An 18,842-nucleotide genomic window follows, 5' to 3' on the forward strand; every position below is an offset into this window, starting at 1 on the left:
CAAAAAGCTTTAGGAATCCAAACTATAACATATAATAAATTGTTTTGTATCAAGATTGATGCAAAACAAGTGAAATTTGACCTTTTTAGAGAGGTTTAGAAAATAAACCCCACCTCTGGGGTCATTTGGGTGTATTTGCCATATCTCTGGAACCCATTGGTCGATTTTGGTGATTGACACCTCTTTTGAACCGTTAAAGCCAATAGAATCGAGGGGAATTTCCTAAATCCATCTAAACATTACCATTGAGGAGTGAGAGTGATGCGCACGCAGTTTGCCCAAACCAAAAGCTATGTTACGCTCTGAAAACTGAAAACTAGGCTTATTGCCATAAATATGATGATGGATTATCAGTAATCATTTCAAAGTGACACAGAGACATTGGATTAACCTTCAGCAGCGTTTGTCTGCGTTGTAATGCCCTTGAACACAACTTTTGATCAGAAACAGCAAAGGTAAGACGTATTTGCCGTTTTGGCTACGTAAAGTGAAATTGTGTGTTGTCTTTGCTGGCTTCCGCTGCCACGAGTTTTGGTCGCACAATGATGATACTTATACCATTGGAATCTCTGGAATCTCAGCTTTCATATGCTATCTAGTTTGTGCAGATCCAATGAAGTATAACATATTTCTACCGTGAATTATGTGCTAAGTGCGTTAGCACTCTTTCACTTATTGCTAATTCAGAGGCTCGGCGTTAGACTTGTGTTTTGTTTCTGTAAAAATGGTTCATATCGTCAGGTAGCTGAGTTTCTTCCCGTTAAGTGGGTATGACACATTCATAGTTTGTTAAATGTTAAGAAGCCCTCAGACGCTGTTTCTTGCAAGATGTTGCGGGAGCCCACGCTGCTCCCGCAACAGGTTAAGGCACAAGAACCTTCTTAAATCTGAATTAAGCCGTGTGTTAGTGTGTGGGCAGCAACGCTGTAAATATTGACGATGCAACCAACAAAAAAAAAAAAAAGCTGGAAGTGGCCTGGCTGGGTGAATAACTCCGACTTATTGTCCGGCCCCGGTGGCGCCCGTTGCCATGGTGCTGCCCGGCGCCCACTTCATTATTAAAGGCCACACCTGGAAGTTGTGTGCAATACTCCTGGAAGCAATATTTGTCATATACGTTTATATCATAATTGTTGTAATGTGTTGGGACCTCACAATATGGAAATGAGCCATAGATCTTAATTTCCCATTATACTCGTTGATCAGGAGCAAATATGTGTATGAGGACGCAGAGCAAAGTTCACCATACTATATAAGTAATGTTCATGATCAAAACAATAAAAACTTGTTAGGGTTTTAATCACTAGAATTTCTTTTTGTCATATACCAGAAGGACTGCTTGGCCAGCTGGATGACATTGGCGGTGGTCTCAACGTCGATGTAGTCGTAGTGCAGGGTAGCTGGGTCTGTGGTGGAGCCAGTCTCAGCCAATAAGATCCCCAACCATCGACCCATCTCCTCAGAGGAAGTGGCCTTATGGAAAGGACAAGGTTATAGTAAAAAGGATAAAGGTATGGGTTCAAGTTGAGAAGAAATCAAAAGCATTTGATTTTACTTAAGAATGCTATGGTTTCACAAGGAAAATTATAAATGGGAACACATTTGTAGGCAGAGGGTAGCATGCATGTGAGGAAATAGAATCAAAACTAACAAAATGACAACTGGAGGAAGTTCAAATACACATAACATTAAATACACAGACACAAGTCACTGGTTGGTGGAGGACTTGTTTTACCATATAAAAGGAAAACATTTCTAAGCAGTGTTTGCGTGCTCAAGTCCATTCATTTATTCCCTGGCATTTCTGCTTCATCTATTGGCTGACAGTGGAGTTCTAGTAGCTGACTTTGACACACGAGTACACATCTCCTGAAAAACATTATCCAACAGACCATTTGGAGGTCGCAGCTCACCTCCAGTACTGCCACCTCCTGGCCATTACGAAGCAGGCGGAAGGCAAACGGGTGTTTGTGATCCAGGCCAGGACTGACCTCGCAGCCTCTGAGGGGCAGCGAGGCGATGTGGCTCTTCAGGTCGTCACGGTCCTTATGGAGAAGCAGCTGGTTTTCTTTCAGACGGCACCAACGCTCTCTCCAACGGTTATTGGACAACACGTTTAGGTAGCCTGACGAGCAAAGATAACAGTCAGGAAAATAATGTTCATGATTTTAACAATATCTTCATGAATGTGTTGTCATATAAAGTCATTTTTTACATCTTACATTCTTTATAGTATTAAGGTGTAAAGAGATACAACATATTTACATTTTGACAGGAGCCCCTAAGGCTGCGTTTGCTGAAGTGAATTAGTTTTGACTTTACTTTGTGGTAAGTCAGAGGAAGAAAGGCAGATTTCACACAGATTTCATGAACTGATGAATACTGGAAAGGGTTGATGACAAAGGTGGTAATTAAAAATCAGTAAACTGTTATCAGGGGCATGGCGGGGAGTCATGAATCACGTTTGATTTAACAATTACAAAAATTGTCCCTAAAGTTATATCATTGTAATATATCACTTATATATAGGTCCTAATGATACTGGGATTTCCTGCTTGAACATATTACCGCATGCGGGTACGTCTTCTTCTGCTGAAGATGTCTGCTCGTCTGTGGACGGCTTCTTCTTTCCCAGGCCGATAATTTTGGTGATCTTCTTCCCTGCTCCCTTCCCCACCGTCCCAGTCTTCTGCTCAGACTTTGCGTTCTTCTTCCCTTTTCCTAAGAGAGAGAGAACAACTTTCGATGAAGGAACATTTGTAAAACATTGTTATTTAGGTACTCCGCATATTGAATGTGCACTGCGGTCTAACAGAAACATGGGAAATTACTGAGAGAGATGTGTTTTCATTAATGTTGATTCAATTATGTGTGGGTGCTTTTGCAATTCTGTAAGTAAAAAAGAAAAGAGGAGAGAGACAAACTGTAGGCTTTACTATAAACAACCATGAAGTCAGAATCAGTTGCATTCCTTTGAATCAGATCCTTGTGGGATCTAAGGCTCTATGTCTGCTGGTGTAGCTTCCCCACTGGTCTGAGTGGGTTGATTTCAGCTGGCCAGAGGTGGGAGGTAACTAAGTAGATATTGTCCTTAAGTATTATTTTGAGGTACTTGTACTTAACCTGTTAAGCACTGAGCCTGTTTTTCAGGTCTCAGGCTCGAAAATGACATTCCCAGAACAAATGACCATATCTTCCCTTCTAAAAGGGTTAAATTAATAATCTTTGTTCTCAAAGTAATGATAAACCTGTGAGTTGGATGTGGAAAAGTCAGAATCAATATAGATGTTTTTTATTTTAAAGAAAATTCAGATTGAACATAGTAAAAAACTGTAAATTATAGTGTTCGTCCAAAAATTATTTTTTACTTATAGTGAAAACTACCCTTGGATGATGGGTTAGTAGACTAAAAGCTTTAGGAATACAAAGTACAACATATAATAAGTACCCTGTATCAAGATTGATGCAAAACAAGTGAAATTTGACCTTTTTAGAGAGATTTAGCCAAAAGAAACCACTTCTGCGGTCATTTGGGTGGATTTTCCATATCTCTGGCCCCCCTTGGTCGATTTTGATGAATGAAATCTCTTTATAACCGCTAGAGCCAATGGAATCGAGGGAAAGTTCTCTACACACCAACACGTTAACAAATAAGGAGTGAGAGTGACGCGTGGCCAAAACCGGAAGCTGCATACACTCTGTTGGCTACCATTAGCAGCTAACTTTTCCGCTCCGATTTTTACATAAAAATGGAATTATGGATTATAAATAATTTTTTCAAAGCGACAGATACATTATTAACCTATGGATCAACCGATTCAGCCGCGTTTTTTCTCGTTTTAATGCCATTGAACCAGTGTTAATTTCGTCAACGAAAACTATGACGAAAAATGTTCGTCAACGACCTTTTTTACATGACTAAGACGAGACGATGACGAGCTAAAAATAGATTCTTGATAACGAAAATTTGACGAAATGTATATTTAGTTTTCGTTGACGAGACGAGACGGGACTAAGGTGTTAATGGTGGACTATCGGACATTCAAAATGCAGGGTGTTTCCCCCCAAGTGTCCGTCTTGTCTGTCAAAATGCATCTTACATTTCTAACTTCCAATATCATTATTTCCGCTCTCTTCACTCCAGAAGAGCGATCTCCCTCTCTCTCTGTGTGCGGGGGGCGGGGCCTAACAGACACGCTGCAGCGGCAGAGATCTGCCGGGGACGGAGCGTTCAGAGAGTATAGAGACACTCTACAAGACTCGATGTGGACAATGCTCGTTTGCCATGTTTTCGCGTTAGCGCGTTGACACGAGTAGAGTAGTCTGTCCAAACAGCCGGCCAAAAGGCGTCATATTCAGTCGGAGAAATGCACAATTTTCGACTTCCTTAACTCGTAGCTCTGTTGCCCCAATTACGAGTAACGTTATCACATCAGGTGCGCAGAGGTGGGAGAAGTACTGAGATCTTGTAGCTAAGTAAAAAAATACCATAGTGTAGGAAGAGTTCCTCAAGTCAAAGTATGATAATCAAAATATATTTAAAGTAGCCACAGTAAAAGTAGTCATTTTGCAGATTGGTCCATTTCAGAATAATATGATATGTTTTATAATGATTGATCATTAAAGTGTTCTCAAAGCTAGTAAAGGTGCAGCTAGTTTGAAGGACTTTGTATACTGCAGGGTAGCTTGTGAATTTACTAAAGTCTGAGTTAACACTTGATTATATTTCACATCATTCATCCACATCTGTAAAGTAACTAAAGGTATTAAATACATGTAGTGGAGTAGAAGTACACCATTTAACTATGAACTGTAGTGGAGTAGAAGTACACAGTAGCAAAACATTTAAATACTCCAGTAAAGTACAAGTACCTCAACATTTTACTCAAGTACAGTACAATATTTTAACATAATTATACATATTTCATTTATTTCACATTTAAATAAAGCAATTAATTCGGTTAACAATTTGTTAGTTTTTTCCTTTAAAAAATAACAAAAAGTAAATACAAGAATACCGTTAAAGTACCGGATCGATAAGCAGTATTGATAAGACTAGTAGTACCGTAGAAAACCTTAACGATACCCATCCCTAGATATTACACAAGTAAAGTGTTAAGAGAGTGAAATGTTGCTTTACGAATTTCAACACTTGATGCTGTCACCTTGATTACAATTTCAGATACCTGTATTTGCCTAACTGAATTGGTTTAAAGAGAGAAAACATTTGGACTAAAAGTTGACTAAAATGTAATTTTTCATCGACTAAAAGTAGACTAAAACGTTTTGAGTTTTCTTCGACTAAAACTAGACTAAAACTATGAAGGATAGAAATGACTAAAATGTGACTAAAACTAATAACCATTTTCGTCTAAAGACTAAGACTAAGACTAAATCAAAAACAGCTGCCAAAATTAACACTGCATTGAACACGTCTTTTGACCTAATTGACAGCTACGGTGAGACGATCTCCCGTAAAAGCTCCGTAAAGGTACGTGTTGTGATGTCTGTGTTTGCTTCCCCTGTCGCGAGTTCGGATCGCTCAGTGATGATACTATACCTATATAATCTGTGGAGTCTCAGCTTTAATATATATATATATATATTGTATGTGAAGTTACGATAAGTAATAAGGGTATCTTTATCTTGAGTTCTGTGCTAAGTGCGTTAGCATTTTTTCGCTTAGTGCTAATTCAGAGGCTTGGTATTACCCTTGTGTTTTGTAAAAATGGTTCATATCTTCAGTTAGCTGAGATTCTTCTCGTTAATCTGGTGCTCCACATTAATAGTTTCATAAATGTTAAGAAACCCTGAGACACAGTCTCGAAAAAAAACGGTGGGGGGGTCCACTGGGGGGACCCTCGTCCTTAAGAGGTTTTAACATGAGAGATCCATTTTATGCACATTTTTATTTCTACTCTACTACATTTAAAAGGGAATAATGGAATTATTTTCAACAGCTTTAGCTACTTTTACAAAATGCATCTCTAAAAATTATAATTCTTAAATATTCAATTTTTTCAACTAGAGCGTCAAATGTGCGTGAGGCGTTCGCGCGGTAGCCAATCAGCGGGGAGGATCTCAGCTTGCCGTCACTGACGTTGAACCAGAAAACCAAAACATCAGCCGTTAGCTGTTAGCACACGAGGCTCACAAGCTCTCCTCATATCTGTTCAGAAACTGGACAAAAGTTAAACAAGTACAAACCACAGACTGTCTTTGTCATGGCAAATACAGTCGCTGCTTTATTTATGTCTGTAGGACGTTGTTGTGAGTTTGGACGGAGCAGCTACAACGTTAGCTTAGCTTGGTCGATCCGATCTCCATTCAGAAAACAAGCATTTTAAAAGATTTTTCTCCTGCCGTCTGTCTGCACACTTGTCAAAGCATTAATTCATGGTTTTTACTAACCGTTATCAGTATGTTGTTACTTCGGCATCATTTTGAAACGTGTATTACAATTAAATCACGGTAAATATGTTCATTTTGTTGTAGTTGTAGCCCCCTTGCCAGTGCGTCTTGTTTGAATGATGCGAGTAAACACAACTGACAGCAGCGGTGAAACTTGAGCGTTTAGAGTGATGCGATAAGAGCGAAGCGAATATTCGCATCGCGTCCGGTGTGAACGCACCATAAGGAGACTCATAAAGTGTCAGAAAATACAACCCTCTCTCTTTTCCTCCTTACCCACATCTCTAAAAACGAGGGAACAACGGAGCTGATCCAGATTTGCTGCAGTCATGACGGCATTACTAAAATGTGGGCTGAAAAAGGTTCAACGTGGCTTATGATCAAAGATCCAAGTTAGAAAATAAAAGTGTTGGCCAAAAGATGTGATTGAAATGTGTTCCCCTCCACCGATGACATCATCCCAAACGCTCACAATGAGTGTCCAGAGGGAATCTAGACTTTGTATGCTTTCTGAATACAAAAAAACGAAGTAAAGTCAATCGAAGATCGGCTTTAAATGTTTTTTCCCTCCCTATTATGGTTTGAAAACTACCATGGCAACTTAATTAGATAGGAAGCTCTCTGTACTCAAACAGTATAAAACACAGTATAACACACAATGCAGGCTTTAGGGGGAAAGCAGACACACAGATGTGAAAGCGATTGTAAACTTTTTTTAAAAAGAGGAATTATCATTATGTTTCCCCTCCAGGAGACGAAGAGGAGGAAAACTCTGATCAGGGTATTTTGATTCCAGCAAATCAGCTCTTTTTGTTACCATCCATGGAAAGAATGTGGCTGATTTAGCTGAAAAGAGTGTTCAGTACTCAGTGAGGGAATAACTGAAGTAAGACCAATAGGTAAGTCCAGGAACTCACTGGAGTGTATTATTAGGCTCTTTCACACCAAGTACTTTTCCCAGGAATAGTTCCCGGAAATCTTTAGTTCCGGAACTATCTAGTAGATCACGTTCACACCGGAATAAGTCCCTGAGGGAGGATTACGCAAATGAAGCCGCTGACTTCACTTCTTCTTCTTCTGCTTTGGGTTTACTGGCAGGCCGCAAACAACTTCACGGCGTATACTGCCACCCGAAGTCCCCGGCCGGATGTCCCCGGAGTTGGGGACTGGCTTCAGTAGAAGCTGCTGGGACTTCCAGCAGCTTCTACTGAAGCCTTCCGAGTAAATCACCAGAAGCGCAGACACCTCCTCATCTCCACCGCTCCCATGTTTTCTTTTGTGTCGCCATAAGTTAGTCTCTCTCCGTTGGTGCGCTGGGCTAATGCTAATGCGAGCAAATAAAATGGCGGCTTCACAAAACTTTTCGGAGTTTTACGGGCCGTGGTTTGCAATTCACCCAGCCAATAGAAATTGGAACCTTTTCCTCCCCAGGAAACTACCACCTCTCTAGCAGGGACTGAAAAGGGGTGAAAAGGTTCCCGAACAAGTTCTAGTTCTAGATATTTTTGGTGTTAACGCAAAATCCCAGGAACTATCGGAACTATTCCTGGGTAAAGTACTCCGGTGTGAAAGCGCCTATTGGGATTTCCCTGATAATTCTGTTGTATTTAATGGATATCAATAAAAGATCATACATCATATTAAGCCAAGGTGTTTCTACCCCACCCATTTTAAACATTGGATTTACAGTCTGCCAAATGTGTGCCTGTATTACAAAATCATGCCACCAATCTCGCTATTCATTTAGGAAGGCAAGGTGAACACTGCATTAAAGTTATTAACTAGCATTAGCTAATAATAACACTACTTAATTTTCACTGGCTCATGGATACTCCCAGTTACTCCTTAGCTGAAACAATAAGCAAAGAAGGGCAGCCATATCGCGTTTCTTCATCTGGGAGCAAGTGTACACTGGGAGGCTCAGAAAAACGACTGCTACATACTGAATAATGGTATTACATTTAAACTTTTAACAGGACAAAATGGTCTACACCTCGCTGGAGATGTAATAAAAAATGGTATATGATTAAATTAAGCTCTAATGGGAGATTGTTGCTGATCCCATTTCATATTCTCCATAGTTTCACAGCCAAGTCCATGAATCACTGCTCTGTGCTGACTCCATAAAACCCCAGTTGGATTTGGAAAATTAACTGCTAGTGGGAAATCTGTTTCTCAAGGTTCAAGGTTCTTTATTGTCAAACTGACATAGCTACAGAGTAATTATGTTGTTGAAAATCTTATGTCACAGGCTTCTCCAACAATGCAACATAATAATAATACAGATAGTAAAAGTAATACAAAAAGAAAAATAGTTCTAAAATAAAGTGAGTATGTGGAATAGTGCAGCACGAGTCTATATACAAGTTATTGGAATGATATATATTAGATAGTAGATATATATTACTAAGTAGCAGATGAATGTTTTGTTTCTGACATTATGTTAGAAAAATTACCTAATCTTAATGATGAAAAAAATTGTGTTCAATTTAAGTTGACAATCCAAATAACTGAGCTGACAAGCAAAGTGAAATTTCGCACCCCAAGGGATTTTGCCTGCTGAGCAAACAAATGGAAATGACAGACTATTTCACCCATATCTCGTGTTTTTGGTTTCTGGTTCAGCAACCCTCAGTAAATAAAACCAAAAGCCGGAATATATCAGGATATGGGTCCAAATTAAAAACAATTCAAGAACCCGCAACAAAGACATAAAGCGTAACTGTAAGTATTACGGTCATTTAAAAACACATTATATATATATATAATTTATATATATTATAAGATCACCCAAATTTGACAAAGCAATTTCAATGTAAGGTTCAATTACTAACTTTGTCTGGATATTTCCGTTCTGAAAATGTGATGGTCCACATCATTTAAATTGTGTGGTAACACACCCTATATTATATTATTTATTTCTAAAAGCAGTATTTATTCCACTGTACCGTATTTAATTTTACATTCTGTTCTTGTATATATCTTATTCTATTTACATGTATATAGACTCCTGCATGTACTTAGTCAACATTCTCTGCATTATTTAGCTTATTGTATTATTTTTTTTAACATGTATATAGTTTAATTTATCTGCATTACTTGTTCATTGGTGTTTCAACATAATCTTGCACTATTTGTATTCTACTCCGTTTCCTCTTGTACTAATTGTATTGTTTAAAAAAATTGTTTTATTGTTTTATGTCGTATACATATTTATTTTTCATTGTTCGAGGAGCATGGGACTTTTTCTTTCAAGATTTTGATTGCCATGACTACACTGTGGATACTTTGCATATGACAATAAAACCTTTGAATCTTTGAAAAATGTTTTACTTATTTTAACTACCCAGTTAGTCCCCTTTCAATTTCAATGAACCAGAACTTGTCATTTCCTATGCAGGGAAGTTCTTCCAGAAATCTTCTGTGCAAATACATTTCCATACTTTTATGAACTGGATGTTATTTACTCACTTGTGTTACAGATGACTCAGAATCTTACCTTGGTCCTTGCAGTCGCTGTGTCCGTTCTCATGAGTTGCTTCACCATCGGAACTTGGTTTGTCATAAGATGCCTTCTGCCAGTTAGGGAAGAAGGAAGACAAATTAATGCACAAGAAGGTACCAAGTAAAAAAAAAAGAAAGCATCTCAGACACACAGATGTCTTATTACATTTTACATGGTAAAACCCTTTAGAGCAGGGGTGTCAAACTCAAGGCCCGCGGGACCTCATTTTATGTGGCCCACAGAGCTAGCAAAGAATATAATATAGAATACAATTGGTGTAATATTTGCTTTCAATTATTTGCCCTAGACTTCTGCTTTCAGACATAGTTATTTATGAAGTTATTACCAGAACTGATAATAATCCAAGGCAGAGCCAATAACGTAATATAATACATTATTTTATATATATTATATATGTATATTTATAGTCTTAAAGTTACAACCGGCCCTTTGAGCGCAACCATAATGCTGATGTGGCCCGCGATGAAATTGAGTTTGACACCCCTGATTTAGAGCATCTGCAACATGTTTCAGATAAATAATTGGTCCTGAAACTCAACAGCTCCAAGACCGAATCCATTATAGTTGGCACCCCACACCAGGTTCGGTCATCCACCATCACCACCATCACCTTCTCCGGCCAGGACATTACCCTCTCCTCAATAGTCACCAACCTGGGTGTTAAAATGGACGCCCATCTGACCTTTGAGGCCCACATTAAACAGCTGTGCAAGAACTCCTTTTATCACCTCAGGAACATCGCCAAACTCCGCCCCACACTCACTCTGTCTGACGCCGAAAAGCTGGTCCACGCCTTTGTCTCCTCCAGGCTGGACTACTGCAATGCACTCCTCATCGGGATCCCTAACAAAAGCATCCAGAAGCTCCAGAACATCCAGAACAGCGCTGATAGGATCCTGATGAGGGTGCGCAAATATGATCACATCACCCCCATCCTTAAAGCACTACACTGGCTCCCCGTGGAACTGAGGATCGAATTCAAGGTCTCCGTCCTCACCCACCAGTGTGTCCATGGAACTGCCCCTCCCTACCTCAAGGAACTCCTCACCACCCATACCTCCTTGCGGACCACCCGCTCCAGCAACTCCAACTTGCTCAAACCCCCCAGGACTAAGCTCCGTACTATGGGAGACCGGGCCTTCTGCTCGGCTGCTCCCAGTCTGTGGAATGCTCTCCCCGACCACATGAGAGCATGAGGCTTTTAAAAAAGGCCTCAAAACCCATCTCTTCAAAAGAGCCTTTGCCTAGACCTTTTTACCACCCTTTTATTTATTTTTTATTGCTTTTTATTAATTCTACCGTGTTGTGTAATGTCTATTTATACTGTTCATGCTCACTGCTTGTAGCACTTCGGGATTTGAAATCAAATATGAAGTGCTTTATAAATGGAACCCATTATTATTATTATTATTTGTTGTGTTAACTGTTTTAAATTGGGTGCCTTTTGTCTTTAAAGAGCTTCTGATGTAGCTCATTATCCACCCACATGTTTATATGTAGGCACTCAAAGGGGCAGCAATTAAAGTATGTCATATAAAGAGTCATGTTACCTGCTTTTTCCACTGAAAACACAAAACTGAAGTTACCTACTGTAACTCCAGCTTCTATGAGTATAGGCGTAGCCCTCTAAGGCAGTGATTCTCAAATGGGGGTACGCAGACCCCTAGGGGTACGTGGGGGTACTGCAGGGGGTACGCGAGAGAAAACAATAAAAAAGGTTAATAAAAAAAATGCTTTTTTGCTTATGCTTGGTACAACTTGTATTTGCCGTACTCGCCATTAACTGTTATTGCTCAGGTTATTCTCGCCCCCCTCCGACGTAAGTGTGAAGTATTGGTACTTCGGCAGCCGAATGGGGCCAGCTAGAACCGGTTTTCGGTACTTAGAGGCATTGTATGCGGTATCACTGCTCATCGCTAAAGCCAAAAAGCCGTTCACGATCGCTGAGGACCTGTTACTCCCAGCTGCTGTTGTTTTGGCCGAGACGATGCTGGACAGAAGTGCCGCGGAGAAGTTCAAAACGGTGCCTCTTTCTAATGACACCGTTTCACGCAGAATAGAATGAATGGGAGCAGATATTGTTGAACAAGTTGTGGGAAAACTTGGCGAAACATTTTCACTCCAGCTTGATGAATCGACCGATGTCAGCGGTAAGGCTCAACTCATTGCTTTCGTGAGATACGTGGATACTGACGACATTTATGAAAATGTGCTTTTCTGCAAGACCTTAGAGGGGAAAACAACGGGGGAGGACATTTTTAATGTTGTGAATGATTTCTTTATTGAAAACGAGCTGGACTGGAGAAACTGCATGAGTGTCTGTACTGACGGAGCTGCCTCAATGACGGGCCGATTTAAAGGGCTCATGGCACGTATTAGGGATAAAAATCCAGAAGTGCAGTGGAATCACTGTGTCATACACAGGGAAGTACTGGCGGCCAAAAAGCTGAGTCCTGTGTTGCATGACGTTTTGAACAACAGCATCAAAGTGATTAACTTCATAAAGTCAAGGCCACTCAATGCGCGTCTGTTTCACCGCCTTTGCGAGGACATGGGAGCTGAACACACCCAACTACTGCTACACACAGAAGTGCGCTGGCTCTCTCGGGGGAGGATACTGAGCAGGCTGTTGGAGCTACGATCGGAGGTGCACACCTTTCTGTCAGAGCAAGGATCTCCCTGCTATGCCACACTGTTTGAGGACACAGATTGGCTTGCAAAGCTTTGCTATCTGGCAGACATATTCAGCAAATTGAATGAGCTGAATGTGTGCATGCAGGGAAAGAACACCAATATTCTGAACCTGTATGACAAGGTGGGTGGTTTCGTAAAGAAAGCAGAGTTGTGGAAACGGGCATGTGCACAGGGGGATCTCACCTGCTTTCCTCAGGTAGATGCTTTCCTCTCCAGTGAGGATGTGCAGAGCGCTCCAGTCAAGTTCATTATAGAGGAACACTTGGCCAACCTGATAGTTAGTTTCAAGTCGTACTTTCCTGACATGGAGGATAAACCTGCACAGCTTGATTGGGTAAGAAACCCATTTCTTCTGTCAGAAGCAAACAGAGAAAAGCTTCCTCTCTGTCACCAGGAAAAACTCTTGGATGTGTCATCTGACGGCCTGATGACATTTGAAAACTCCACTCTCACGCAGTTTTGGGTGTGTGTGAAAAAGGAGCATCCTGAGCTGGGAAAAACAGCTTTGGAGCAGCTACTGCCCTTTGGATCCACATATTTGTGTGAGGCCTCCTTCTCTGCAATGACTCTGATCAAAACAAAGCAGAGAAACAGACTGGGCCTGGAAAAGAGTCTGATCACTGCTGTGTCCTCTCTGCCACCAAGGATGACCAAGATCCTCAGTGAAGGACAAGCACACGTTTCACACTAAATTGAGTGCTAAAGTGCTCTTATTATTACTTGTTAGTGTTATTGCAATTTATAATTTATTTATTATTACAATTGTTTGTTTTTTTTGCCAATGTTTTGACACTAAATTGTATTTTCTATTTTCAAATGCAGTTTAATGCACCTAAAACTCATTAATAGTGTCATTGCAGTGTTATTACGTAGTTTTTATTGTAATTGCACATTTTTGTTACAATGTTTTGTTTTGTTTTTAACCCTTTCATGCATTGTGACGGCTTATTTAATGCTGTTTTCTTGTTTATGCATGGGGTTTTGGATGGTAGCACATCAGGCACCACATTTTATTATAATATTTGTTTATTGTATTTTATAGTTTTTGCATAATATAACATTTTGTTCATTGGTTCGTTAAACATATAATTATTACTTAGAAATCTGTCGTTATGTTCTTTGATTGTTGTAATTCATGGATGAAGGAGTTCATAAATCACACACTGATGGAACATCACTATATTGTAATTATTTATATAGGCTTTTTCTATCAAAAATGTTCGGGGTCGGTCAGGGGGTACTTGGCTGAGAAAATGTTTCAAAGGGGGTACATTACTGAAAAAAGTTTGAGAAGCACTGCTCTAAGGCTATCGCTATTGGGCTAGCGCACCCGCGCAGCACTGAAAACACTTGTAGTCCACGCCCACCTGCGAGGTGGGCCCAAGCCCCCAGGAAGTGCGCCGGACTCTGTGCCCAAAATTCGTTGTGTCCAAACGGCGGTACTGCAACTTCCGTATCAGTCACCCGGCCCAAAACAACTTTTTCCCATTGACTAACATGGGGAAAGAGACGTCTGTAAATCAACTAAATAAACTACTCAGTATGAACTATTTTATAGCCCTTATTAGAATCATTAAGTCCTTACATTTGTAAAATGCAATAAAAGCATATAAAAGCATATTTTCTCGCTCCATTCATTCTAGTGAGCCGAGAGTGGGAGCTCGGGGGGCGCACATACGGGTTCTTCTGCTCTGACAGCCAGGCATGACGGGCAATCTGTGACGTTTCGCTCTCTCAAAAGTTGGGCCATTTTGCCTTCATGCTCCAATGAGTAGCTCTCATAGGAAAGAACGAGACCCCGCCTCCAACGCTGTATCCAGTTCTTATTATACATCCATGGGTGGGCCCCACCTTCGGACTCACTTCCGGTATAAATAGGAAGGAGGCCCGACAATCTGCTCCCACACAGCCAGTGGGGCCCAGAACTTAGAGGGCTACGCCTATACTCATAGAAGCTGGAGTTACAGTAGGTAACTTCAGTTCTATTTTGTATATGGCTTCGCCCGCTAAGGCTATCGCTATTGGGTTAAGGGCGAAGCATGATGTAGTCTGGGCCCCACTGGGTCCGCCCGGTACCAGAAGCACAGACACACCTACTCAAAAAATAACCCATGCCTATTGGCGCATCAGAGTCCCTGGAATATAGCATAACATGAATATTCTCCATGAGGGGACGAAGGCTGGGAACAATACAACCCTGCCGCTGTGAACAAGTAGAGCCGAAGCTCACACTTTGTCCAGCGATAAAAGAGGGGGAACAAGGGCAGCTCTCTGCAGGAGAGAGCGCACAGCTGGATCCCTGACATCACTCACTCTGACAAGACACTCCGTACAGGGTGTGTCAGAGAGGAATGGGAGACATCCCTCAAATAAAATTGAATAAACGAACAGGGGACACTGACAAAACAGCTGAGCTGCCATCTCCTTGGATCCGGAGACATGACGGAGCCACAGAGAGGGCAGACAAATTACTCACCCTTTTTGCTGATGTCAGCGCTAAAAGTAATGCTACTTTGACTGACAAAACCTTGAGGGGAACCTGATCTAAAGGTTCAAATGGGGCTTTACTCAGTGCACGTAACACCAAAGCCAAGTCCCACTGAGGCGCCAGTGTGCGTGACACAGGTCTGAGTCTCCGTACTCCTCGCAGAAAATGGCTGGGTGGCTGCTGATCGCTCCCTCCGCCTGGGAGAGACGGCGGTACTGCGGTACCAGCCGGCAAGGAGAGAGACCCCATTTACACGCAAACGCATACGAAACGCAAACGAACCGAATATGATATAAAAAAAGTATTCCGTTCACACGAGAGCGCTCGAAAGCGCTGGAGACGCTGTAGTACATATGCCGGGCCTGTAAGTACCGCTGTACTTCCGCACGAGACTGCTCGAAAGCGCTGGAGACGCAGTAGTACATATGCCGGGCCTGTAAGTGGCGCCACAAAATACACCAAAAGCAGCGAAGAAGACCCCCGTTGCCATGGTTGCCAAAAGAGTCCTCCAGCCCCTATGGGCCCATGTGCGTGTCACGTCCAAATTGGGATCAATAAAGTACTATCTTATCTTATCTTAATTAAGAAATATAACTATTATAATTAGTGTAGCAGCTGACTGACACCTATTTTCAATATGGATTAATCTACCATTTATTTCTTTAGTTCAATTTTGATCTATAAAAATGTCAAAATAGTGAAAATGTTCACAAGACTTATCAAAGTGCAAGGTTATATCTTTAGATGGTTTGTTTTAGCCTATGTACTGTATGTCTTAATGCTCTTATATGTGACTGTGTGACTTCCATGAAACTAATATTTTATATCTTCCCAACAGACGAGCTGACAGGAAGCCCAATGCCTGTTCCCGCATCTGCAGCTGTCATTTTCCTTTGAGAAAGAGAAAAAGGCCTGTTTCATTTGAAGCACAGAATGTAGAAGAGCATTCCTACTGTCTGAGAGGGATGATTGATGGAATGGAGGAAGAAGCTACGTGTCTAATGACTGAGGAGGAAGCAGGTCCATTAGCACAGGCGGCTGCTAATGAAGGTCCTCAACCACTATCTGAGAATGCAGAGGAGCAAGCCACCAGTAAAACGGTAGAAGAAAAACTTCAATCTAAGCAAAGACACATAATGCAGCTAGAGATCCAGCTAGAGGAGTCCAAGGCAAAGCAGAGTTACTGCCGTGACAAGTATTCTGCCTCTCAGCTGAGTGAAAGGGTTCTTCGGATGGAGACAGGATTGCCAGATAGAGACACATTCAGTGCTGTGTGTGAGTATGTTGCTCGTTTTGAGGGTTCCATTACATACCCAGAAGGTTGGTTCCCCGAAGCACTGAGTCTTGAAGACCAAGTTTTCATGACCCTCATGAAACTGCGTCATAATTACACACACCTTCATCTGGCTGCACTCTTTCACTGCGGTGAATGCACTGTCAAAAATGTGATTGTAACATTTATAGAGGTTCTCCACAATTTACTTTTTAAGGACATAATGAGTACTGTTCCCAGCCGGGAGAAAAATAAAACCAGCTTGCCTTCATTATTTCGGCACATCCAAAACTGCAGAATGATACTGGATTGTACGGACATCAAAATTGCTATCCCCAAGCAAATGGATATCCAGAAAGAGACCTACTCTGCTTACCGTGGCATGCACTAACTACTCCTCGGGGTAGCACCAAATGCTGTGATCACCAGTGACGTGCGGTGAGGTTCATGGCTGGTGAGGCACTGACTCTATCAGAGTCAGATTTACAAATATTATAGCCTATTTTGACCTTAATCGAAATATTCTGTTATTTTCAAAAGCTTTTTTAGTCTGATGCTATGATTAATTTTAAACAGACCGATCAACAAAAGGATACCCAAAATCTAAATATTGGATTGTTCTTTCTAAGTAAGATCCCATTTTCATTACAGTTGTGGTCTTACCTTGACTTGAAGATGAAGTCCATGCTATCCTTCTGGACAACAATCTCTATTACTTTTTTGTAAAAGTCCTCCTTATCTTCCTGTAGTTTCAAAAGTCTAGTTTGTTGTTTGCGGTAGAATAACAGTAGCAACAAGAACCTGTGGGCTCACGTGCGCCCCCTTCAGTGCGGCAGAGGTTATGGCTGCCTCTCCTGGTGATTTTTTCATTGCCGTTGTACGATGAGACCAGCGAGCCTAAATATCATATATACGTGAAATAAGTTATTTAGAGACTATGGATGGCGAGGATAAATGTAATAAAGGGATCTACAAACATTACATTGGTGACCTACAGTGAGATGGGAACAGGCATGCGCTTAGGGCCCGCTTTCCAGCCAGTTTCTGTGGGGTGACGCATTCTGAATTGAGGCAGAGCTCATCTGTGCCTCACCTCAGAATGCGTCACCCCACAGTAAATGGCTTGAGCGCGCTCACAAAATAAGTGGCCGCGCTAAATTAGTGCCCGCGCTCCAGCAAGTTACTGTGGGCTTACGAGAGGCAGTGCTCGTGCCTGCCTCACTTCTCATCGCTCCCGTAGCGGAGCTCGGCAAATTTGCTGATTTTGACTATAAAATGCGATTGGAATCAAACAGAGATCACATTTACACAAGATCAGTGGAGACATTTTATTATTATTATTATTTAGTTTTTCTTTAATTGTTTTTCCATTACATTGGAGTATGACAGGTGAGGCTCTGCCTCCCCTGCCTCCACTGACTGCACGTCGCTGGTGATCACATACTGCAGCAAACTATACCCAGGATCAACAAGTGACAAAGAAATAGTACGGGATTCTGGTGTTCTTCAGCATTTCAAACTTGGAGATCTGATAATGGCTGACAAGGGATTCTTAATCCAGAACATTCTTCCTGAAGGAGTCACTGTCAACATTCCCCCATTCCTCTGTCATGGCCAACTGACACACAGCAAAGCACAGGCTACAAAGCTTATCGCACAAAATAGGATTCACGTCGAGAGAGCAAATGCTCGTTTGAAAGAATTTAGGATCCTAAAGTTCATTCCATCTCACCTGAGGCACTTCGCAGATAAACTGGTGCAGGTATGTTGCGCACTAGTGAACTTCCAACGTCCTCTCATAAAAGAGGTGGCAGAAAAATAGTGTCTTTTCACATGTAAACACATATGTCCAGAAACATGTTTCATACTTTGTTTTACATTTTGAGTTCATCATTACACTCAAACTATGTCTTTAAACTGGGTGCATTTTATTTCTTTTATTTAGGTTCTGTTCCCTGAATTCCCTCTTCTCCTGTAGATACCTGTGTGGTGGGATTGTTTTATTATTTTAAATGAATTTTACATTTGTAATGCCTTCCCAATTATCCCTTTTAATTGTTTATAACCTATTGTATGTTTATTTCATGGATATTTCTGTGTTTTCTGGTGTGTAATATTTATAATAAAGATTTCATGTGACACATAAAATTGATTTGTTGATGGGAATTAATGTCACTAATATGAATAAATGAAGTTTCACGCGAGGCAGTCGCAATTTTTACAGGCTCCCACTACCTGTTAGCATCTGGCATCTGTTAGCATCTAGCTCTCCTGCTTACAAACATTTAGCCATCCCTGCTTATACAAGTAGTAGTTTTAGTTGTCTGCGGTCTGCGGAGGCCTACTCCCACCTGTCGAGTACGGCTGTGCTGAGGTGGTTTTCCCCCGGAGACGTCGCGAAGAGACGGAGCGGCTCCACCTGTTGCTGCCTGCTTTCCACCTGTCTGGTG

The 18,842-nt window shown here is 41.2% G+C and overlaps 1 protein-coding gene across 1 annotated transcript in view; it reads right to left on the bottom strand.

Annotated features, from left to right (window-relative positions):
• afap1 (actin filament associated protein 1) overlaps positions 1 to 18,842 on the bottom strand; it is a 127,019-nt gene that overhangs the window by 16,213 nt on the left and 91,964 nt on the right. The window contains 4 exon segments of the mRNA XM_034130915.1: positions 1,328 to 1,473; positions 1,914 to 2,125; positions 2,569 to 2,721; positions 9,911 to 9,986. Coding sequence (XP_033986806.1) covers positions 1,328 to 1,473; positions 1,914 to 2,125; positions 2,569 to 2,721; positions 9,911 to 9,986 — 587 coding nt within the window.

This window comes from Trematomus bernacchii, unplaced genomic scaffold (assembly GCF_902827165.1).
Source record: "Trematomus bernacchii unplaced genomic scaffold, fTreBer1.1, whole genome shotgun sequence".
Lineage (NCBI taxonomy): Eukaryota > Metazoa > Chordata > Actinopteri > Perciformes > Nototheniidae > Trematomus > Trematomus bernacchii.